Source organism: Dermacentor andersoni, chromosome 4 (genome assembly GCF_023375885.2).
Source record: "Dermacentor andersoni chromosome 4, qqDerAnde1_hic_scaffold, whole genome shotgun sequence".
NCBI classification, from domain to species: Eukaryota; Metazoa; Arthropoda; class Arachnida; order Ixodida; family Ixodidae; genus Dermacentor; species Dermacentor andersoni.
Window position 1 is genome coordinate 5,603,080 of NC_092817.1, and position 17,052 is coordinate 5,620,131.

The following is a 17,052-nucleotide window of genomic DNA, read 5'->3' on the forward strand; positions in this document are numbered from 1 at the left end:
TCGGCGTTAATGTTGGTCGATCTAGAATGCCATCAAATGCAGCTCTCGGTTTTGACAAGGTACTACCATATTTAAAACCGCTAAGGAAATAAATGAGCGCTCACAGGACGTTTTCGAGCCCTCCTTTTTTGCGGTAAATGAAGGTTGAATAATCCGTCCCAAAATCAACTTGCACTGCTGAAAAAAATACGACAGAAATAATCTGACTATGACTGCCGATGGTACAGCAATAACAATTCCTGCAATGTAGCGACACGCGGTATTTCAGAAGTAACAATTATTTAGCATCGATAGAGGTCATTGTGAAGCTTCCGCTGCTTCGACTGTATGCGACATACTCTGGTATCATGCTGCTTTGTAATGAGACTCGCTTGCCAAGGCAACGCATTAGCATGACGCCGACACTGAAAACAATGGAATTGCGAAGAAACAATGACGTCGAGAAAACGACAAAGGCTGTATGACGACAGTTAGATGACAATTCCTTAATGATGGCGATGACCTGACGGTAATGGGATGGCGACTAGAGGTATATAACGACGGTGACGTGATGACGACGATGGCACAACCACGATTGTATGACAGCGAGGCATGGTACCCGCCAAATGCAGGACCTCCTAAAGACCTCTCAAAACGGCTATAAACGGGTATAGACGTCTTGGTCTACTGAAACAATGAAAATAGATGTTGCATAAAAAACCTAGGTGCCTGAAATACACGAGTATATATTTATCTGCGGTAACAGGACACTACTGGTGTCACAGAGTCTATTTTGGTAAGCGCATTCAGAATGTGTGACTCAGGAACTTTTGTAGATGTTTTGTCTCAGAGTGCACGAAATGCCAAACCGCACGGTAAAAGTACGGTGACCATCAGTGCTAACGAACAAAAGAAGCCATGGACAAAACGACCTCCCAAAGGCAAGATAAATTGGCACCGCCGGAGCTTGACTTTATGAACAATCAAGGGTAAGATGTTGTTTCATCCCAGGGCTCGCACATGACGCTTCGAAACGATAGGGTACCTCGATGCCCACCTTCCTGGCATCGAGCCACCCTACTCGATATCATTCTTCCATGCTCGAGCAGCAGGGGCTGACAGCAGAAGCGAAACGCCGGTGGCACACTGCGCCATTGCGCTGCAATTACATTATTAGCGTCGGCGGTAGTGAAGTAGACAGGCACCTCGTTCAGTGCTGGCAATATTGGAGGAAGTTGTGTGCCCCCCTCTCCCGTTCTCAGCTGTTCTGTACATTCATTAGGTATTAAGTGGTTTCATCTAGCTTTGCTTATGTTGTCTACCGTGTGTCTTGCATCAGTTCTTCGCGAAACAGGCTGTATTGCGCGTTTTCGCCATGGTTTTCGCCGGCGGCTCACTGCTACACGTTGGTGTGATCTGCGCTCGACACTTCTGTTCTGCTCGAAGCCTCTTTGTGCGCCTCCCATTCGGATTGCACATTTTACGGGAAGTGAAATCCTTGACTTCTCGTTAGTAGCGTCGGACTTCTAGCTGTTTTTTAATTAAGACGTTAACGACGACAATTATTGGGGGTTCGGGCTCGTCTGCCCTGCTGGTTTTTGCCATCTGTAATTTTGTACGAGGATTCCGCTAGTTTACAGTTAACGTAACACGAAACAACCAAAGGGGCGAATTCAGCAAGACGCGACGGCTATAATCATGAACCAGACTGAATTCGCCCTATTATGTGTCATTTTGTTCTTGCATGTTACAGCCTTATGCGCACGCGTGCATGCGTGTTCCAGCGCGCGCGTTTCATAGGGAAAGAAAAGAAAAATTGCTCGCATATTTATTTGGGTCGTACCATGCCAAATGCATTGTTCATTGAAGTAAACATTGCACTGTTGCTTTGATACAAATAAGCTGCAAGCTTGCAGTAGGTGCCTCATCTGTGATTGCAGTCGGAAACTGCTTGTCGTTTATTAATAAATGACTGTGTTTTACATCGTCTGTAATTGCAAATGCGTTTAAACTGACTCTATGCTCTGTTATTTCGTCCTCTTCACTGTATAGACGGCTCGTGCAACCGATCTTGTCTGTTGGTGCTACCTCGATGACGGGGCCTCATCGTTATGATCGGCGTAAGTCAGTGCACTGTACCCTCTCTGGTACTCGCAGTGCCTTATATATCGGTTCAGACCAGGAATCACTTTATGGGAAAATTGATAGTTAAGTCATATTTACAAACGGGAACATCTTGCGCTGATCCCTAATAAACTGCCACCATTATAGTTTTTCAGCACCTCTGTGTAGCGACGGTTTACTAGTGCTGTTGTACCTTGTTTCCCGAAGCTTTAAGAACTTAAAAGCTGTAAGGAGTCAATACATTGTGCGAACTCACAAATGAACTCTGTTGCGTCACCATTTGCTAGTAACCCATAATGAAAAAGTCGCCAGAACAACCCACGTTGTATATGGTTTTCCTCATGCACAAATGTGTTCGAGTCAGCAAGCAAAAGTTGTGTGTTTTAATATGTTCTGCGTGATCTAGTTTCTTCTTTAGAGTAAATTACTGTACAACCTCACCAAGGTGCCTAATATGAGTTCTTTACGAGTACTGCAGTATGTGTACTTTGGTGCTACGAACAATAGAACATGGGCCAGGGCTTCCGCACAAGAACGAACTTTGATTAGCCCCATCGCCACTCAGTTAGCGCCTTCAGAATAAATCTCCTCAGGTAGGTTGTGAAGAGCATTTTTACTCGTGAGAGTATATGCTCTCACTTTGAAGGTGCACGATGCGGGTGTATGAAGCTAGGCGATAAAGGTTGGCACAGCGCAAAGAATGAGGTGAGGCAGCTGAGGTTTACAGGAACCTAGCAATGTTGACCACGTGTTGCGCGTACGGAGCGGGGGTCCACGCCCCTACGCATCCGGGCGGCAACCACGTGTATCTTGTTTTGAGCGCTGAGATGAGCCCGCGTGGTGTCGAGTTACAACTTGCAGTGCGCGCCGTAGAGAGTGGCACGGTGCGGAGATCGCGTTTGGAGAACGTCGTCTTAACACTGAGTCCGGATGCCGCCAACGGTTATTATTTTTCCACGAGGAAAAACCTTGAAGGAGACTGCGGTACGCGGTGTTGGGAAACCAGCGCCCGAGCCCCCTACTGGCTAGAAACGCCACTGAGGTTCGAGATGGCCTCAATAAATCGTGCGTGCCTCGCCTGTTTGCTGAGGCCGTCACTTACCACGTGGAAATAGAAGGAGGAGACGAAGTTGTGGGAAGAGGGAAAACAGGGTTGTTTTCCAATGCATTTACTTTTGAGAGTAAGGCCATCCCTTTGGGTTGTGGCTTAAGCAGACTTTCAACTCTCATTGGCAAATGCTTCTCTGGGATGGGCTAATGGCCTACTGCCCTTTTTCTTTGTCTCTTTCACCTATAACAATCGAGACGAGGTGCTTGTTCCTCAGTCTAGGCTGTAATCATTAAACCTGATAGACCAGTAAGACTCCGTACGATGCAACGCTAGTCTGGGCCGTAACCACTTAGTGTTAGAACAGTGAGACTCGGTTGGTCGTATGTAGTGACAATTGTGCTAGGCTCTAACTTAAGAGAAAGTAGAAGAGTAAGGCGCTGTTTACTTGTTTGTTCTGCATCAGTGTTCTTTTGCTAACTCTGCATTTGACTGTGTAAATATTTTCGTTGCAATATATCTTCAAGTTTTGTTACCTCCAACCTGCCTCCTGCTTGATCAACGCCGATAATCCCCTTGAAGAGACTTTGGTCGACTTCAAGGAGAAAAGAACAAACTTAACTAGGTGGTTAGGTTAGACGGCCCCAACATACACGGAATGATGCAAGGGATGGTAGATTAAAGTTGTTTAGGACTGCCCAGTGACAGTTTTCTTAGCAATCCTGGCTTGCAAGGCACGTCCGGTAGGCATCTCGCACCGTAAAGTACGGCAACCCTTCCTAGTGCGACCGACCGAGCGTCATCTGCTACAGCACGTGGCGGCGGCACCCAAAAGACAATCCTAGTTGCCCGAGGAGGGGATATGTAATAAATAAATCGTACCTATGTGGGCGCAATTCTGAGAAAACTTGGCATCAGCTGTTTTGTTGAATTTATCAGTGCGCAGCCAACAGTGCCCACTTTGACAAGTGTGTGTGGGGAGGGGGGAAGTGCATGCTTTCCCAACACTGGAAGGAAGGAAGGAAGGAAAAAGTGGAGAAGGAAGGCAGGGAGGTTAACCAGTTTTGCCTAACCGGTTTGCTACCCTACACATGGGAGGGGGATGGGGGGGATGAAAGATGGGGAGAAGAGATAGAGGGCACATAGCACGGCACACACATCGTTGGTTACAGTCTGTCACTCTTGTGTGGTACGTGACATCACTGTCACAGTCGCTTGTCCAAGCCCGTATCCTTCATAAACCGAAGTAGTCCCTTCGTCGCCTTCAGCTGCGATGTCTTCAGTCGGCGATATGCGAAAATGGTTGCAACTGACAATGGTCTACTGTCAAGGTGCGCTAGAACGGACGCCATGGACTGTCTCTGAACATTATATTCAGGACAGTCGCACAGAATGTGTTCCAGCGTCTCCTCGCAAAGACAGGCATTGCAGAGAGCGTTGTCGGCCATTCCAATGCGAAACGAGTAAGATTTCGTGAAGGCCACCCCTAGCCATAAGCGATAAAGCAGGGTGGCCTCACTTCGGCGGAGTCCGGTTGGCATACAGAGATGCATCAAGGAGGGCAGGTCGTGTTGATGATCGCTGCGGTTGGTCTGGCTGCTTGGTGTGCACCATAGAGAGAGCGTGATCTCCTGTGCAAGCACTTGAAGTCTGCTGGCTGCGTCGGAACGTGAAAGTGGTATGGCCTCTTCCTGTGTGTCTTCAAGAGCTGTCCGAGCGGCTTTATCGGCGTCTTCATTTCCGATGACGCCGCAGTGACTTGGCAGCCACTGAAACGTCACGTGATGTCCTTTCTCATGTGATGTATGAAGTAGGCATCTAATATCGAATACGAGCTGTTCAGATGGCCCGCGACGCAGAGCTGATAGTACAGATTGTAGGGCTGCCTTTGAGTCGCTGAAAATTGACCATTGTCGAGGTGGTTCCCGATTGACAAAACAAAGTGCAGCTCGAAGAGCAGCTAGTTCCGCAGATGTAGATGTCGTTGGGTGGTCAGTCCTAAAGCTGATGGTAATACCTCTTTCTGGGACGACTGCAGCACCGGACGAACACTGGATGTTTGTGGAACCGTCAGTATAAATATGCCCAACACTGGAAAATACGCGTATGATAATATGGTGCCACGCCTGCTCAGACAAAGATAAAAACACATCTCACTCGATGACCACGAGCAATTGCTGTCACAACGCTGGTGTGAAGTGTTCTGGCAGCGAGAAACGAACATTTCATGCTCGTGTGTCGGGTGTCTGTGTGCGGAAGAGGAGTCTGTAATTAGAGCCTGTTGTGTGATGTAGGCTGTGGCTGTGCTGTTCAGGTAAACGCTGCGAAGGGATGGTGCTGCGTCAGTGTAATACGGTTGTGTTCTCCGGCTGAGCGCCCAATAGATGTGTGAGGAGCCTGAGTCGTGCACGACGGTGGCCTCCGGCGCGCTCGGTCTGCATGTGCTTGAATTTGGGCAGAACAACCAGAACGTTTGAAATGTATGTGAGGACAGTGCGCTGTGCAGTCCCTTGTAGGGGGTCTGGGACGGTTCATCCCCGCCTGCCTAGGAGGTGGACGCCGGCGGGAGTCAGCAGCAGCCGTTGTTGGCTGACCCACTGTGCCTCCAGATGCTCGACGAGGGTGTTCTTTGCGCCGAAGGGTAGAAGGCATTCTGTTGAGGTGAAATGAGCAAACCCTAGCGCGATCTTGACAGCCAGGACAGTGTTCACATGCACTGTCTGTCCTTGAGCGAGTCTGTGAAAGGGAAGACGCTATGTAAACCGGCTGACTAAGCAAGCCTCCGTGAGCCGGAGCAGATCAGGCTCCTTCAGACCCGTGCGGCGTTTACTGACTCGTCGGAGCATGTGGATTATCTTTACCGCCTCCCGTCTGAGAAGATATATTGTGTGGTTCGCACGTGCGTCCGCCTGTACATGGTTTCCCAGCATTCTCGCTCGCGGGCCTTGAGGAAAATGGGTGCCTTTGATGGCAACAGTGATGGATGGGGGATTGTTTCGACTGCTAGGCCACCGGAGTACGTACGAAATCTCTATGACTAAGATAGCGTCATGACGATGGCATGACGAACGTCGGATGACAAAGCTATTGTGACGACAATGGCACAACCACGACGGCATGACGATGACGGTGTGGCAACGGATGCATGATAGCGACTGTCTCGCGATGACGGTATGTCAGAGGCGCCATAATCACGATATAATGACGACAGTAAGATTATAAGAGAACGACCAAGAAAAATGGACCTCAATGTAACGATGGAGGCGGCATGAGGACAATAGGATGATATTACAGCAGTGATGACAATTATAGTTTGACCACGTGTCGACCACGGCATGACGAGAGTCAGATGACAAAGCTGGAATCAAGACTATGCAACGACCATGACGGTACACTTAGTACCCCAAGCTAATACACAACTTGGGGCATTGGATCGGGGTGGAAAGCGTGGCGACGACGTCATGATGAGAGTAAGGTCATGAAGGTGGAATGACGACGATGGTACTACCGCGACGGTATCACGTCTATAGCATATACCTAGTGGCCAAAGCAAGTCAATAACTTGGACCACGGCGTCCGCGAAAGAGGACGGATGGACGGACGGACGGGCAGACCGACCGACCGACCGACCGACCGACCGACCGACCGACCGACCGACCGACCGACCGACCGACCGACCGACCGACCGACCGACCGACCGACCGACCGACCGACCGACCGACCGACCGACCGACCGACCGACCGACCGACCGACCGACCGACCGACCGACCGACCGACCGACCGACCGACCGACCGACCGACCGACCGACCGACCGACCGACCGACCGACCGACCGACCGACCGACCGACCGACCGACCGACCGACCGACCGACCGACCGACCGACCGACCGACCGACCGACCGACCGACCGACCGACCGACCGACCGACCGACCGACCGACCGACCGACCGACCGACCGACCGACCGACCGACCGACCGACCGACCGACCGACCGACCGACCGACCGACCGACCGACCGACCGACCGACCGACCGACCGACCGACCGACCGACCGACCGACCGACCGACCGACCGACCGACCGACCGACCGACCGACCGACCGACCGACCGACCGACCGACCGACCGACCGACCGACCGACCGACCGACCGACCGACCGACCGACCGACCGACCGACCGACCGACCGACCGACCGACCGACCGACCGACCGACCGACCGACCGACCGACCGACCGACCGACCGACCGACCGACCGACCGACCGACCGACCGACCGACCGACCGACCGACCGACCGACCGACCGACCGACCGACCGACCGACCGACCGACCGACCGACCGACCGACCGACCGACCGACCGACCGACCGACCGACCGACCGACCGACCGACCGACCGACCGACCGACCGACCGACCGACCGACCGACCGACCGACCGACCGACCGACCGACCGACCGACCGACCGACCGACCGACCGACCGACCGACCGACCGACCGACCGACCGACCGACCGACCGACCGACCGACCGACCGACCGACCGACCGACCGACCGACCGACCGACCGACCGACCGACCGACCGACCGACCGACCGACCGACCGACCGACCGACCGACCGACCGACCGACCGACCGACCGACCGACCGACCGACCGACCGACCGACCGACCGACCGACCGACCGACCGACCGACCGACCGACCGACCGACCGACCGACCGACCGACCGACCGACCGACCGACCGACCGACCGACCGACCGACCGACCGACCGACCGACCGACCGACCGACCGACCGACCGACCGACCGACCGACCGACCGACCGACCGACCGACCGACCGACCGACCGACCGACCGACCGACCGACCGACCGACCGACCGACCGACCGACCGACCGACCGACCGACCGACCGACCGACCGACCGACCGACCGACCGACCGACCGACCGACCGACCGACCGACCGACCGACCGACCGACCGACCGACCGACCGACCGACCGACCGACCGACCGACCGACCGACCGACCGACCGACCGACCGACCGACCGACCGACCGACCGACCGACCGACCGACCGACCGACCGACCGACCGACCGACCGACCGACCGACCGACCGACCGACCGACCGACCGACCGACCGACCGACCGACCGACCGACCGACCGACCGACCGACCGACCGACCGACCGACCGACCGACCGACCGACCGACCGACCGACCGACCGACCGACCGACCGACCGACCGACCGACAGACAGACAGACAGACAGACAGACAGACAGACAGACAGACAGACAGACAGACAGACAGACAGACAGACAGATACAAAAGGGGTTAAGTAGACAAAGAATGCTATTTGCAATAATATGTTTACTAACCATCACTTCCATACTGGCTGAACTACCCCACTTGCAGCTCCCATGCCAGAGTTACCTCTAGTAATTATTGCATCAAACTCTATCATTTCAGCTTTGGGCGCATGGCTGTGGGCACCTGGCGGCTTTTTGACAAAAGTGTCATATAGCAGGTTGGTGTGCCCACAAGAAGGCGGCGGTAAACCTACATAACTTTGCGCATTCACAGAAATTCACCTGATCGAGCCTACATGGCGCTAGGTGTATTTGGGGACGTGAAACGTAAAAACGTAAGGAAGAACGGAACGGATCAGAAAATGACACAGGACCCCTAGCCGAAGAATGCTGCGCAATAAAAATAGAAAGGTAGTGAGATCTTCATAATCAGCACACAAGTAATATGCGCTCGCCACACATGATGCCCAAAATGGGCGGGCAAAATTCAATGCACTCGACGCATGGTTCTGTACAGCTGTGAGAACAGCGGTGCCTTTAGTAGCAGGAGCGTTGCGTCCCCAGAGGGAAACGGTGAACCATTAGAAGGTAATAATAATAATAATAATAATAATAATAATAATAATAATAATAATAATAATAATAATAATAATAATATTAATTGTTCTCTTTGTCGTTTCCGCTTACCGCGAAGCTCTCGAAGCAGGATCCGCCGTTCCGACAAGGCATCATGGCACAGTCGTGGAAGGCCGCCTCGCAGCGCTTGCCAGTGAAGCCCCTAGCGCAGTGGCAGGTGAACTCGTTGACGCCATCAATGCACGTGGCGCCGTTCAAGCAGGGAGCTGCAAACGAACGCGCAGCAATATCAGAATGTTCACGAAAGAACTGTTGGTACGATTCAGACTCATTCAGCAGCAGCTCCCGCAAGATCAACTCGTCGCATCTAAACATCTAAACAGCGCTCCTGTTTTTCAAATGGAATCCATGAGCAGGGGGGGGTGGGGTATTCTGTAAGAGTCCACCTAGTGGACTGTCCATTTCGGCCGCTGCTAATTGGATGCAGCTGTAGGAGCCAGGAGGAGACGAGCGGCACCAGCCAATCAGCAGCGACCGAAATGGACAGTCCACTAGGTGGACTCCTACGGAATACTTCCCCAGTTGCAGTGTCTCATGGACGCGTGTTCGGCGCGCTCAATTTCAATGCCGCCATCAGTTTTGCCAAGCCACTTTCCAGGATGTGCGGCGTAGCTGCGAAAGTGACTCTCTAAACTTCGCTGTGTACGCAAGTCGTACAAGCCGCATACACACCCAGTGTAGACTATCACAAAAATTTCACCGATGATTACAATACTCTCTAACGCGAAATTTGAGCACAGCTCTATATTTGCTTGTTTTTATTTCGCCATAGATTCAGGCATCGCAACAACCACCACACCGGCTGGCAGAGCCGCGACGCGCGGCGCAATACTAACATGTGTACTTGTTTATCTTTCTGCGTTGACCGCCTTTTCACCGGCTACATATGTTACACGTTATCGCTCAGCGCAGGATGCGACTGCATGTATCGGAAGTTTCTCGAATGTTATCGATGGTTCTATCCGCTGTCTGTGTCACCAAACGTTGTATAATATCATTGCATGCGCGACGCGAATTGTGTAGTACTTTCTCGAAGACACGCGGCCACCAGCAATTAATCGGAAGCCTTCGATGACTCTCGTATAAAAGCCGACGCGCTTGACCCGCTCAACAGATTTTGACGATCGCCTACTATGCTAACCGCTACCGTGCTTTGGGTGTCGCTTGCTTTTGTGGGCACAGGTTAGCCCAGCTAAGACCTAGTTCTGTGATCCTTACCCTTTGCTTCTGTGTTGTTCCCCGCCACTACAACGTGACAATACTGTACAAACCGGAGACAGTTTGCGCTTCCCAGCACTGCGGAATACGCAACCCTAATCATTACCAGGAAAAACTTGCGGCGAACGCTACGCGACGCGATGGACTTCCTGGTGCTTTCTAACGCTACAGCGTTGAAGACCCCTCATCGCAGAAAATCCATTGTCGGCGGCGCCGTCTGTCAGAGAAAAATCATCCCGAACCACGCATCGCGATGCACGCAGACCCTCCGGTTGGCGCGTAGGCGTTACTGAAATAAAGCGTACGTCCTGTCGTCCTTCATGTCCGTGTCAAGCTCCAGCGCTATGACTTCAATTGATGCAACGAACCCACTAGCCCGAAAATCTGCACTCCTGTAATAATTGAATTTCTCAAAGTAAAATACGCTAGTAAATTCGTAAAGTATGGCCTAACCACTACCTACTCACATGATAAGGTCGGATTGTAATTTGAATATACGAGAAAACTTAATTCTGTTACACGGAAACTCAAACACAAACACATTTTGCAGCTGCCATTTGAGGTCTACCCTAGTGGGAGCGGCGTGTTCAGCTCGCTCCCTTCCAATACCATCCAGACGAAACTCCCCTCCGCGCAACCACGGCAGTGGTGGCGCCCGCAGCGCATGGAAACGAAGTAAAAGAACAAGACAGCTCGTCTTCGTGCGTAGCATTTGCCGCCACCCTTTGCAGGTAAACGTTTACGTTAGCCGCATTTGCAGGGAAGCGTCAGGAGCACTCGGGGTCTTTGAACGCTACAGCGTTCCACGCTTAAAGGCGAAGCTTAAGCGTCTCTCAATTTTTTATTGCGAAGCAATACTACTTTAGGTCGCACTTCAGCCCGTTCCGTGGCGAGGCGGTGGTAGGCACCATTGACCTTTAGCGTGACCTCGCTGCGTGACGTCACACCACGTCACCTAGAGTGACGTCACACCAGCTGTGTAAAAACGGGGCCCCATCTCACGCCGTCGCGAGGCGAGGCGGTAGCCACCAACGGCGGCCTAACTGCCGCTCCTCTCACCAGGGGCGCGGCGCGGCGCCCGAGTCATCCTCGCGTGTCGCGACATCAGCAGCGGCCTCCTCGCAGCCGCCGACGTTCGGCGGGTGTCGAGCATCGAGAACGTCGTCATGCGCTACTTGGACCTCTCGTCCTTCAGCTCGATACGGGCGTTCGCCAACGGCGTGCTCAAGTCCGAGATGCACCTGGACGTGCTGGTGCTTAGATGATTCACTGTAAGCCGTAACGCTAGCATAACCCAAGACTACCACCAGCCATACTACCAGCTGATCCGAGAATAACACACTATTGCTTCGCAATCACCAGGCTTAACCAAGCTAAGCCACGGCCATTTTTTTTACGACCGCTCGACAGGAGCCGCCATTGCCGCTAAAGAAGGCGAGCTTTCTGGTTATTATTGCGAAGCAATACTACTTTAGGTCGCACTTCAGCCCGTTCCGTGGCGAGGCGGTGGTAGGCACCATTGACCTTTAGCGTGATCTCGCTTGGTGACTTCACACCACGTGACCTAGTGACGTCACACCAGCTGTGTAAAAACGGGGCCCCATCTCACGCCGTCGCGAGGCGAGGCGGTAGCCACCAACGGCGGCCTAACTCCCGCTCCTCTCACCAGGGGCGCTACGGTCAGAGTGGGCATATCTTACGATGCGGAGAAAATGGAGTGTTACCGCACCGTCGGCCAATCGATACTGGAAGATTTTGTAATGGGCACGCTGGTGAGGGAAATGTTTGTCGGCATACACGGATTCGACGGATGACTTCCTCTTAGATGATTCACTGTAAGCCGTAACACTAGCATAACCCAAGACTACCACCAGCCATACTACCAGCTGATCCGAGAATAACACACTATTGCTTCGCAATCACCAGGCTTAACCAAGCTAAGCCACGGCCTTTTTTTTTCCCTGCTCCGGCTTCGTTAGTTTTGTACCTTGCTCAGGTATCGCCACTGCCGCAGAAGAAGGCGAACTTTCCGGTTATCTTTTTAAACTCCGGTCCCGCGCCGCCACTGCCGTCAAAGAAGGCAAGCTTTCTGGTTATTTTTTTTTTCCTTGCTCCGGCTTCGTTACTGCTCTGGAAGTAGGCCAGCTTTCTGGTTATTTTGCACCCTGCTCAGGCATCGTCACTGCCGCAGAAGGCGAGCTTTCATGTTATTTTTTCTTTACTCCGCTCCGGCGCCACCGCTGCCGCAGAAGAAGCCGAGCTTTCTGGTTTTTTTCCCCTGCTCCGGCTTCGTTACTGCTCTGGAAGTAGGCCAGCTTTTTGGCTATTTTTTTTACCCTGCTCAGGCATCGCCACTGCCGCAGTAGAAGGCGAGCTTTCTGGTTATATTTTCTTTACTCCGCTCCGGCGCCACGACTGCCGTCGAAGACCAGAAGCGTCGCCACTGCCACGGAAGAAGGCGGGCTTTCTGGTTATTTTTTTCTTTACGCTACTCCGGCATCGCCACTGCCGCGGAATAAGGCGAGGTTTCTGGTCATTTTTTCTTTATGCTCTTCCCGCATAGTCCCTACCACGGAAGAAGGCGAGCTTTCTGGTTATTTTTTCTTGATCCTGCTCTGGGATCGCTCTGCTGTGGAAGTCGGCAAGCTTTCTGGTTATTTTTGCTTTACCCAGCTGCGGCATCGTCCCTGCCGCGGAAGAAGGCGAGCTTTCTAGTTACATTTTCTTAACCCTGCTCCGACATCGCCACTGCTGGTGAAGTAGGCGAGCTCTGTCGTTACTTTTTCTTTGCCCTGCTCCGACATCGCTACTGCCGCAGAACAAGGCCAGCTTTCCAGTTATTTTTTCTTTACATTGCTCCAGCGATGAAAAAACCGCCAGGGGGCCGAGGAGCACAGTCGTACCTCACATGGGCTCCTGCTTTTCTCGCTATTTTGTGCGGAACGTTGCTTGGAAACTCAGCGAATTTGGTAACCTCGGATTCCTGAAGTTGCAAGGCATCGTTTGACACCAGCCACGACGCAGTGAGTGGACCTCTACTCGAATTATCGAACCCTGAACATTGTGTGACCGTGCGCTCCAGTATAACCCTAACGCCGGGGCACCCGTGGCACGAGCAGGAGACCAGCGGCTCGCGCCTGCATGCCCGCGGTGCACGCGCACGGCGCTCTCGCAGCAGAAGTGAATCGCGCAGAACCAGCATCTGAGGCGAAGCGCGCCCGCTTTTCTGGAAACAGAGATGGCGAACGCTTTACAAGAAGAGCCGACAACGGCGCGAATGGAGGTGACCGGGGCTAACACCGATACCACACCACAGTGGACATACGACGCGAATAGCGGCAAAACGACGGGTAAAGCCCACATCGAGTGGCTACAAGTTGGTCGTAAAGGCAGATTAGCAAAAGAAGACAATAAATCCACCGAGGAAAGAGCCATGGAAGTCCTGAAACCAGACCCCAAGCCTCAAGCACAACCACTGCCGCAGCGTCAACGCATTCTGAAGATGCGCCCCTTCCCTACTGACGACTTCAAGATCGTCTTCCGCCCTCAAGCAGGTCTTGACCTCTCGAAGCACACACTCATCGCAGTGACACAAGCCATCGGAAGATCCAGTGGTTTGGTCCAGCAAGACTTTCACGATAATGTCCGAGTACAAGTGCAGAAACTAGAGAATGTGATCATCGCGAGCACGGCAAGTACGGAACGAGCTTCCAAACTGCAGCATATCAACACCATACAATTCGGCGGAACCGCCTATCAAGTAAATCCCCACATCCGGCACCCAGACGATGTGTGCCGCGGAGTGATATACGGCCTCGAACCGGGTACAAGTCCCGCGGAGATTGTTGCCGGCCTTCGAGTGGACTCAAGATACACGGTTCTCGGCGCGCGCATGCTAGGGTCTTCAACAGCCGCGGTTATCACCTTCGACGGACAGCACGTCCCTTATTACGTAACGTACCAGAGCGGTGACTACAGATGCAAGCCCTACCGAAAATCCGTCCAATACTGCAGAACCTGCGGCGCCATCGGACACAGACAGGATATATGTCCTCAGCCGAGAGCCAACTTCTGCTACACATGCGGGCGCGATGGGGTCACGGAAGAACACGATTGTCACCCGAAGTGCAAAATTTGCGGCGGAGACCACGAAACGGCAGGCAAGGAATGTAAGAAGAAACTCCGTAACAACCCGCCTCCCTACCAAGTAAGAAGACAGCAACTTGACAACGCTCGCGCCCGACAGAATCACTGGAGCTCGAGCACCGAAGACTTCCCCGCGCTGGTTACCACATCAGATAGCTCACGGGGGCCCTCGCCTCGACAAAGACCTGGCCGGAGTCGCTCTCGCTCTATCCTAAGATCGCGCTCTACATCCCGCTCTCGGTCACGGTCTCGCTCCGTTAGGCGAATCACTTACGTCGCCGCGGCGAACGGAAGCAGCGCCTCGAATTCCTCACGCAACCCCAGCAGTTCGGGCGAAACAGCGACGATACGGACTCTCGAACATAAAGTACAGGATCTAGAGAGGACGATACAACAACAACCGGTAACCGAGTGCGACATGTCAGAACTCGAGCAAAGAGTAGCGAAGAGAGTAGAAGAAAGCATACTAAAACATGTAGAAACCAGAATAATGAAGCGGGTAGACGAGCGGCTGCAAGCACATGAAGCGAAGATTCTCGACCTTGTGGAACGACGCCTTCAAGTCTTCGAGGAAACCCTCACTACAAAACTTCTCGCATCAGTAGACAGGACCATACAGACAGTGATAACTAAAATCATGGACAAGGTAGAGCCACTAACCCGTACGGTCACCACACTCGACGCCAAACTGGATGGCTTCATGGCACAACAACACAACTTCATGACCTATGCTTACAAGAATTTTGTTACTCATGAACATCTGGCGGAGCAGTTATGAACCAAACGAAAAGGACGAAGGACCGTACGAGGGGAATCCGCGGAGGATTCTAGCTCCACAACGCCAAACCACCTACTCCAGGTGGAGGACAACCACCAACATGGCGGCTCCCAAACGTAGACATACCGAGCCGCTTCCCACCCTCCGCATTTGGCACTGGAATTGCAGATCCTATAGACCCCGCTCGGCCAACCTGCAAGAATATCTCAAAGCAAACAATCCTGACATAATCGCGCTACAGGAAACCAACACCATGAAAATAAAGCTCCCCGGCTACAACACTATGGCACAGACTGCCCGCACCGCAATTCTTGTCAAGAAGACACTAACCGTACAGCCTCACGAAATTGAAGACACTGAAATCGAACACACCATAGTGGAGGTGTTGCCGACTCGCAAGAATCAACAGAGCCTATACCTAGCCAATCTCTACAGCCCGCCGCGGGAGCAGCTACTCCACTACGACCACTTCGTCCGGGACCTTCGCAAGAACGTAAACGGCAACCGGCTTGTTGTAGTAGGGGACTTTAACGCCCCACACGCGGCCTGGGGCTACCCCAATACCACCAAGAAAGGGGCACGGGTTCACGATGCCGCACAGCAGCACGGTCTTACGTTATGGAATGACCTGCTCCAACCCACCCGAGTGGGCAACAGCGTGTCCCGGGACACCAATCCTGATCTCACGTTCACTCGAGACGTGCGAAAGGCCACGTGGACCCGACTCCCGGACACGCTAGGGAGCGATCACCACATAATTCAAATCGAGGTTGAACAATCTCACCGCGCGCACAAGACAGGAAAGGCGCGACTCACTGACTGGAATGCGTATAGGAATGAGCTTGACAACGATTCGGACATCGAAGACGTTGAATCTTGGCTAAACGGTATCGTAGGTGCGGCTGACGGCCACACCAGGACGATTAAACTAGACGAGGACAACCCGGCGGTCGATAACCACCTACTGCACTTATGGGAGGCTCGGCGATCGCTCCTCAAACGATGGCGACGCCAAAAGCTCAACCGCAAGCTCCAGCGCCGAATTGCCCTATTAAGCATGCAGGCACAGGAGTACGCTGAACAGCTAGCGAGTCAGAACTGGCGATTCTTCTGCGACCAACTTCAAGGAACCCTCAGCACAAAGAAGACTTGGCATATACTTCGATCCCTGGTCGACGACGCCCACACCAAAACCCAACAAAGACATACAATTCACCGACTAATCCACAACTATGGCGGCACAGAGGATCAGCTACTCCAAGAACTTCAGACGAAGCTACACGGCTCAGCTAACCCGCAAACCACTGCCACCAACCTTTCCACCCCCAGAGAGTACCAAGGAGCGCCGAACGAAGAGCTAGATCGGCCTTTCACACAGGCAGAGTTGCAGGCGGCCCTCTCTAGGATAACACGCAATACGAGCCCGGGCAAAGCCAGAGTCACCTACAAGCACCTTCGACAGCTACCCCCTCGGGCGTTGACGGCTCTCCTTCGGTATTATAACGACTGCTGGATTAAAGGCGAACTACCAACAGCCTGGAAACACTCGGAGGTAACCATGGTACCCAAGCCAAACAAACCCATCTCCATCGCAAACCTCCGCCCCATCTCCCTTACGTCCTGCGCCGGGAAACTGTTTGAACACATGGTCAACGAGCGGCTCACCACACATCTCGAGGGAAACGATCGCTATCCGCACACCATGTTCGGCTTCCGCCAGATGCTCTCCACGCAGGACGTCCTCTTCCAGCTAAAAGAAGATATTCTTGACCATTTGAGCAAACACAGCAAGTCTTCCATTCTAGCGCTAGACGTAAAGG

General features: G+C 53.2%; 1 protein-coding gene across 1 annotated transcript in view; it reads right to left on the reverse strand.

Annotated features, from left to right (window-relative positions):
• Positions 1-17,052, reverse strand: part of LOC126536037 (sushi, von Willebrand factor type A, EGF and pentraxin domain-containing protein 1-like) — a 279,450-nt gene that overhangs the window by 105,632 nt on the left and 156,766 nt on the right. Inside the window, exon 19 of the mRNA XM_072287493.1 lies at positions 9,142-9,296. Within this exon, the coding sequence (XP_072143594.1) occupies positions 9,142-9,296 (155 nt within the window). The remainder of the gene's footprint in view (positions 1-9,141; positions 9,297-17,052) is intronic.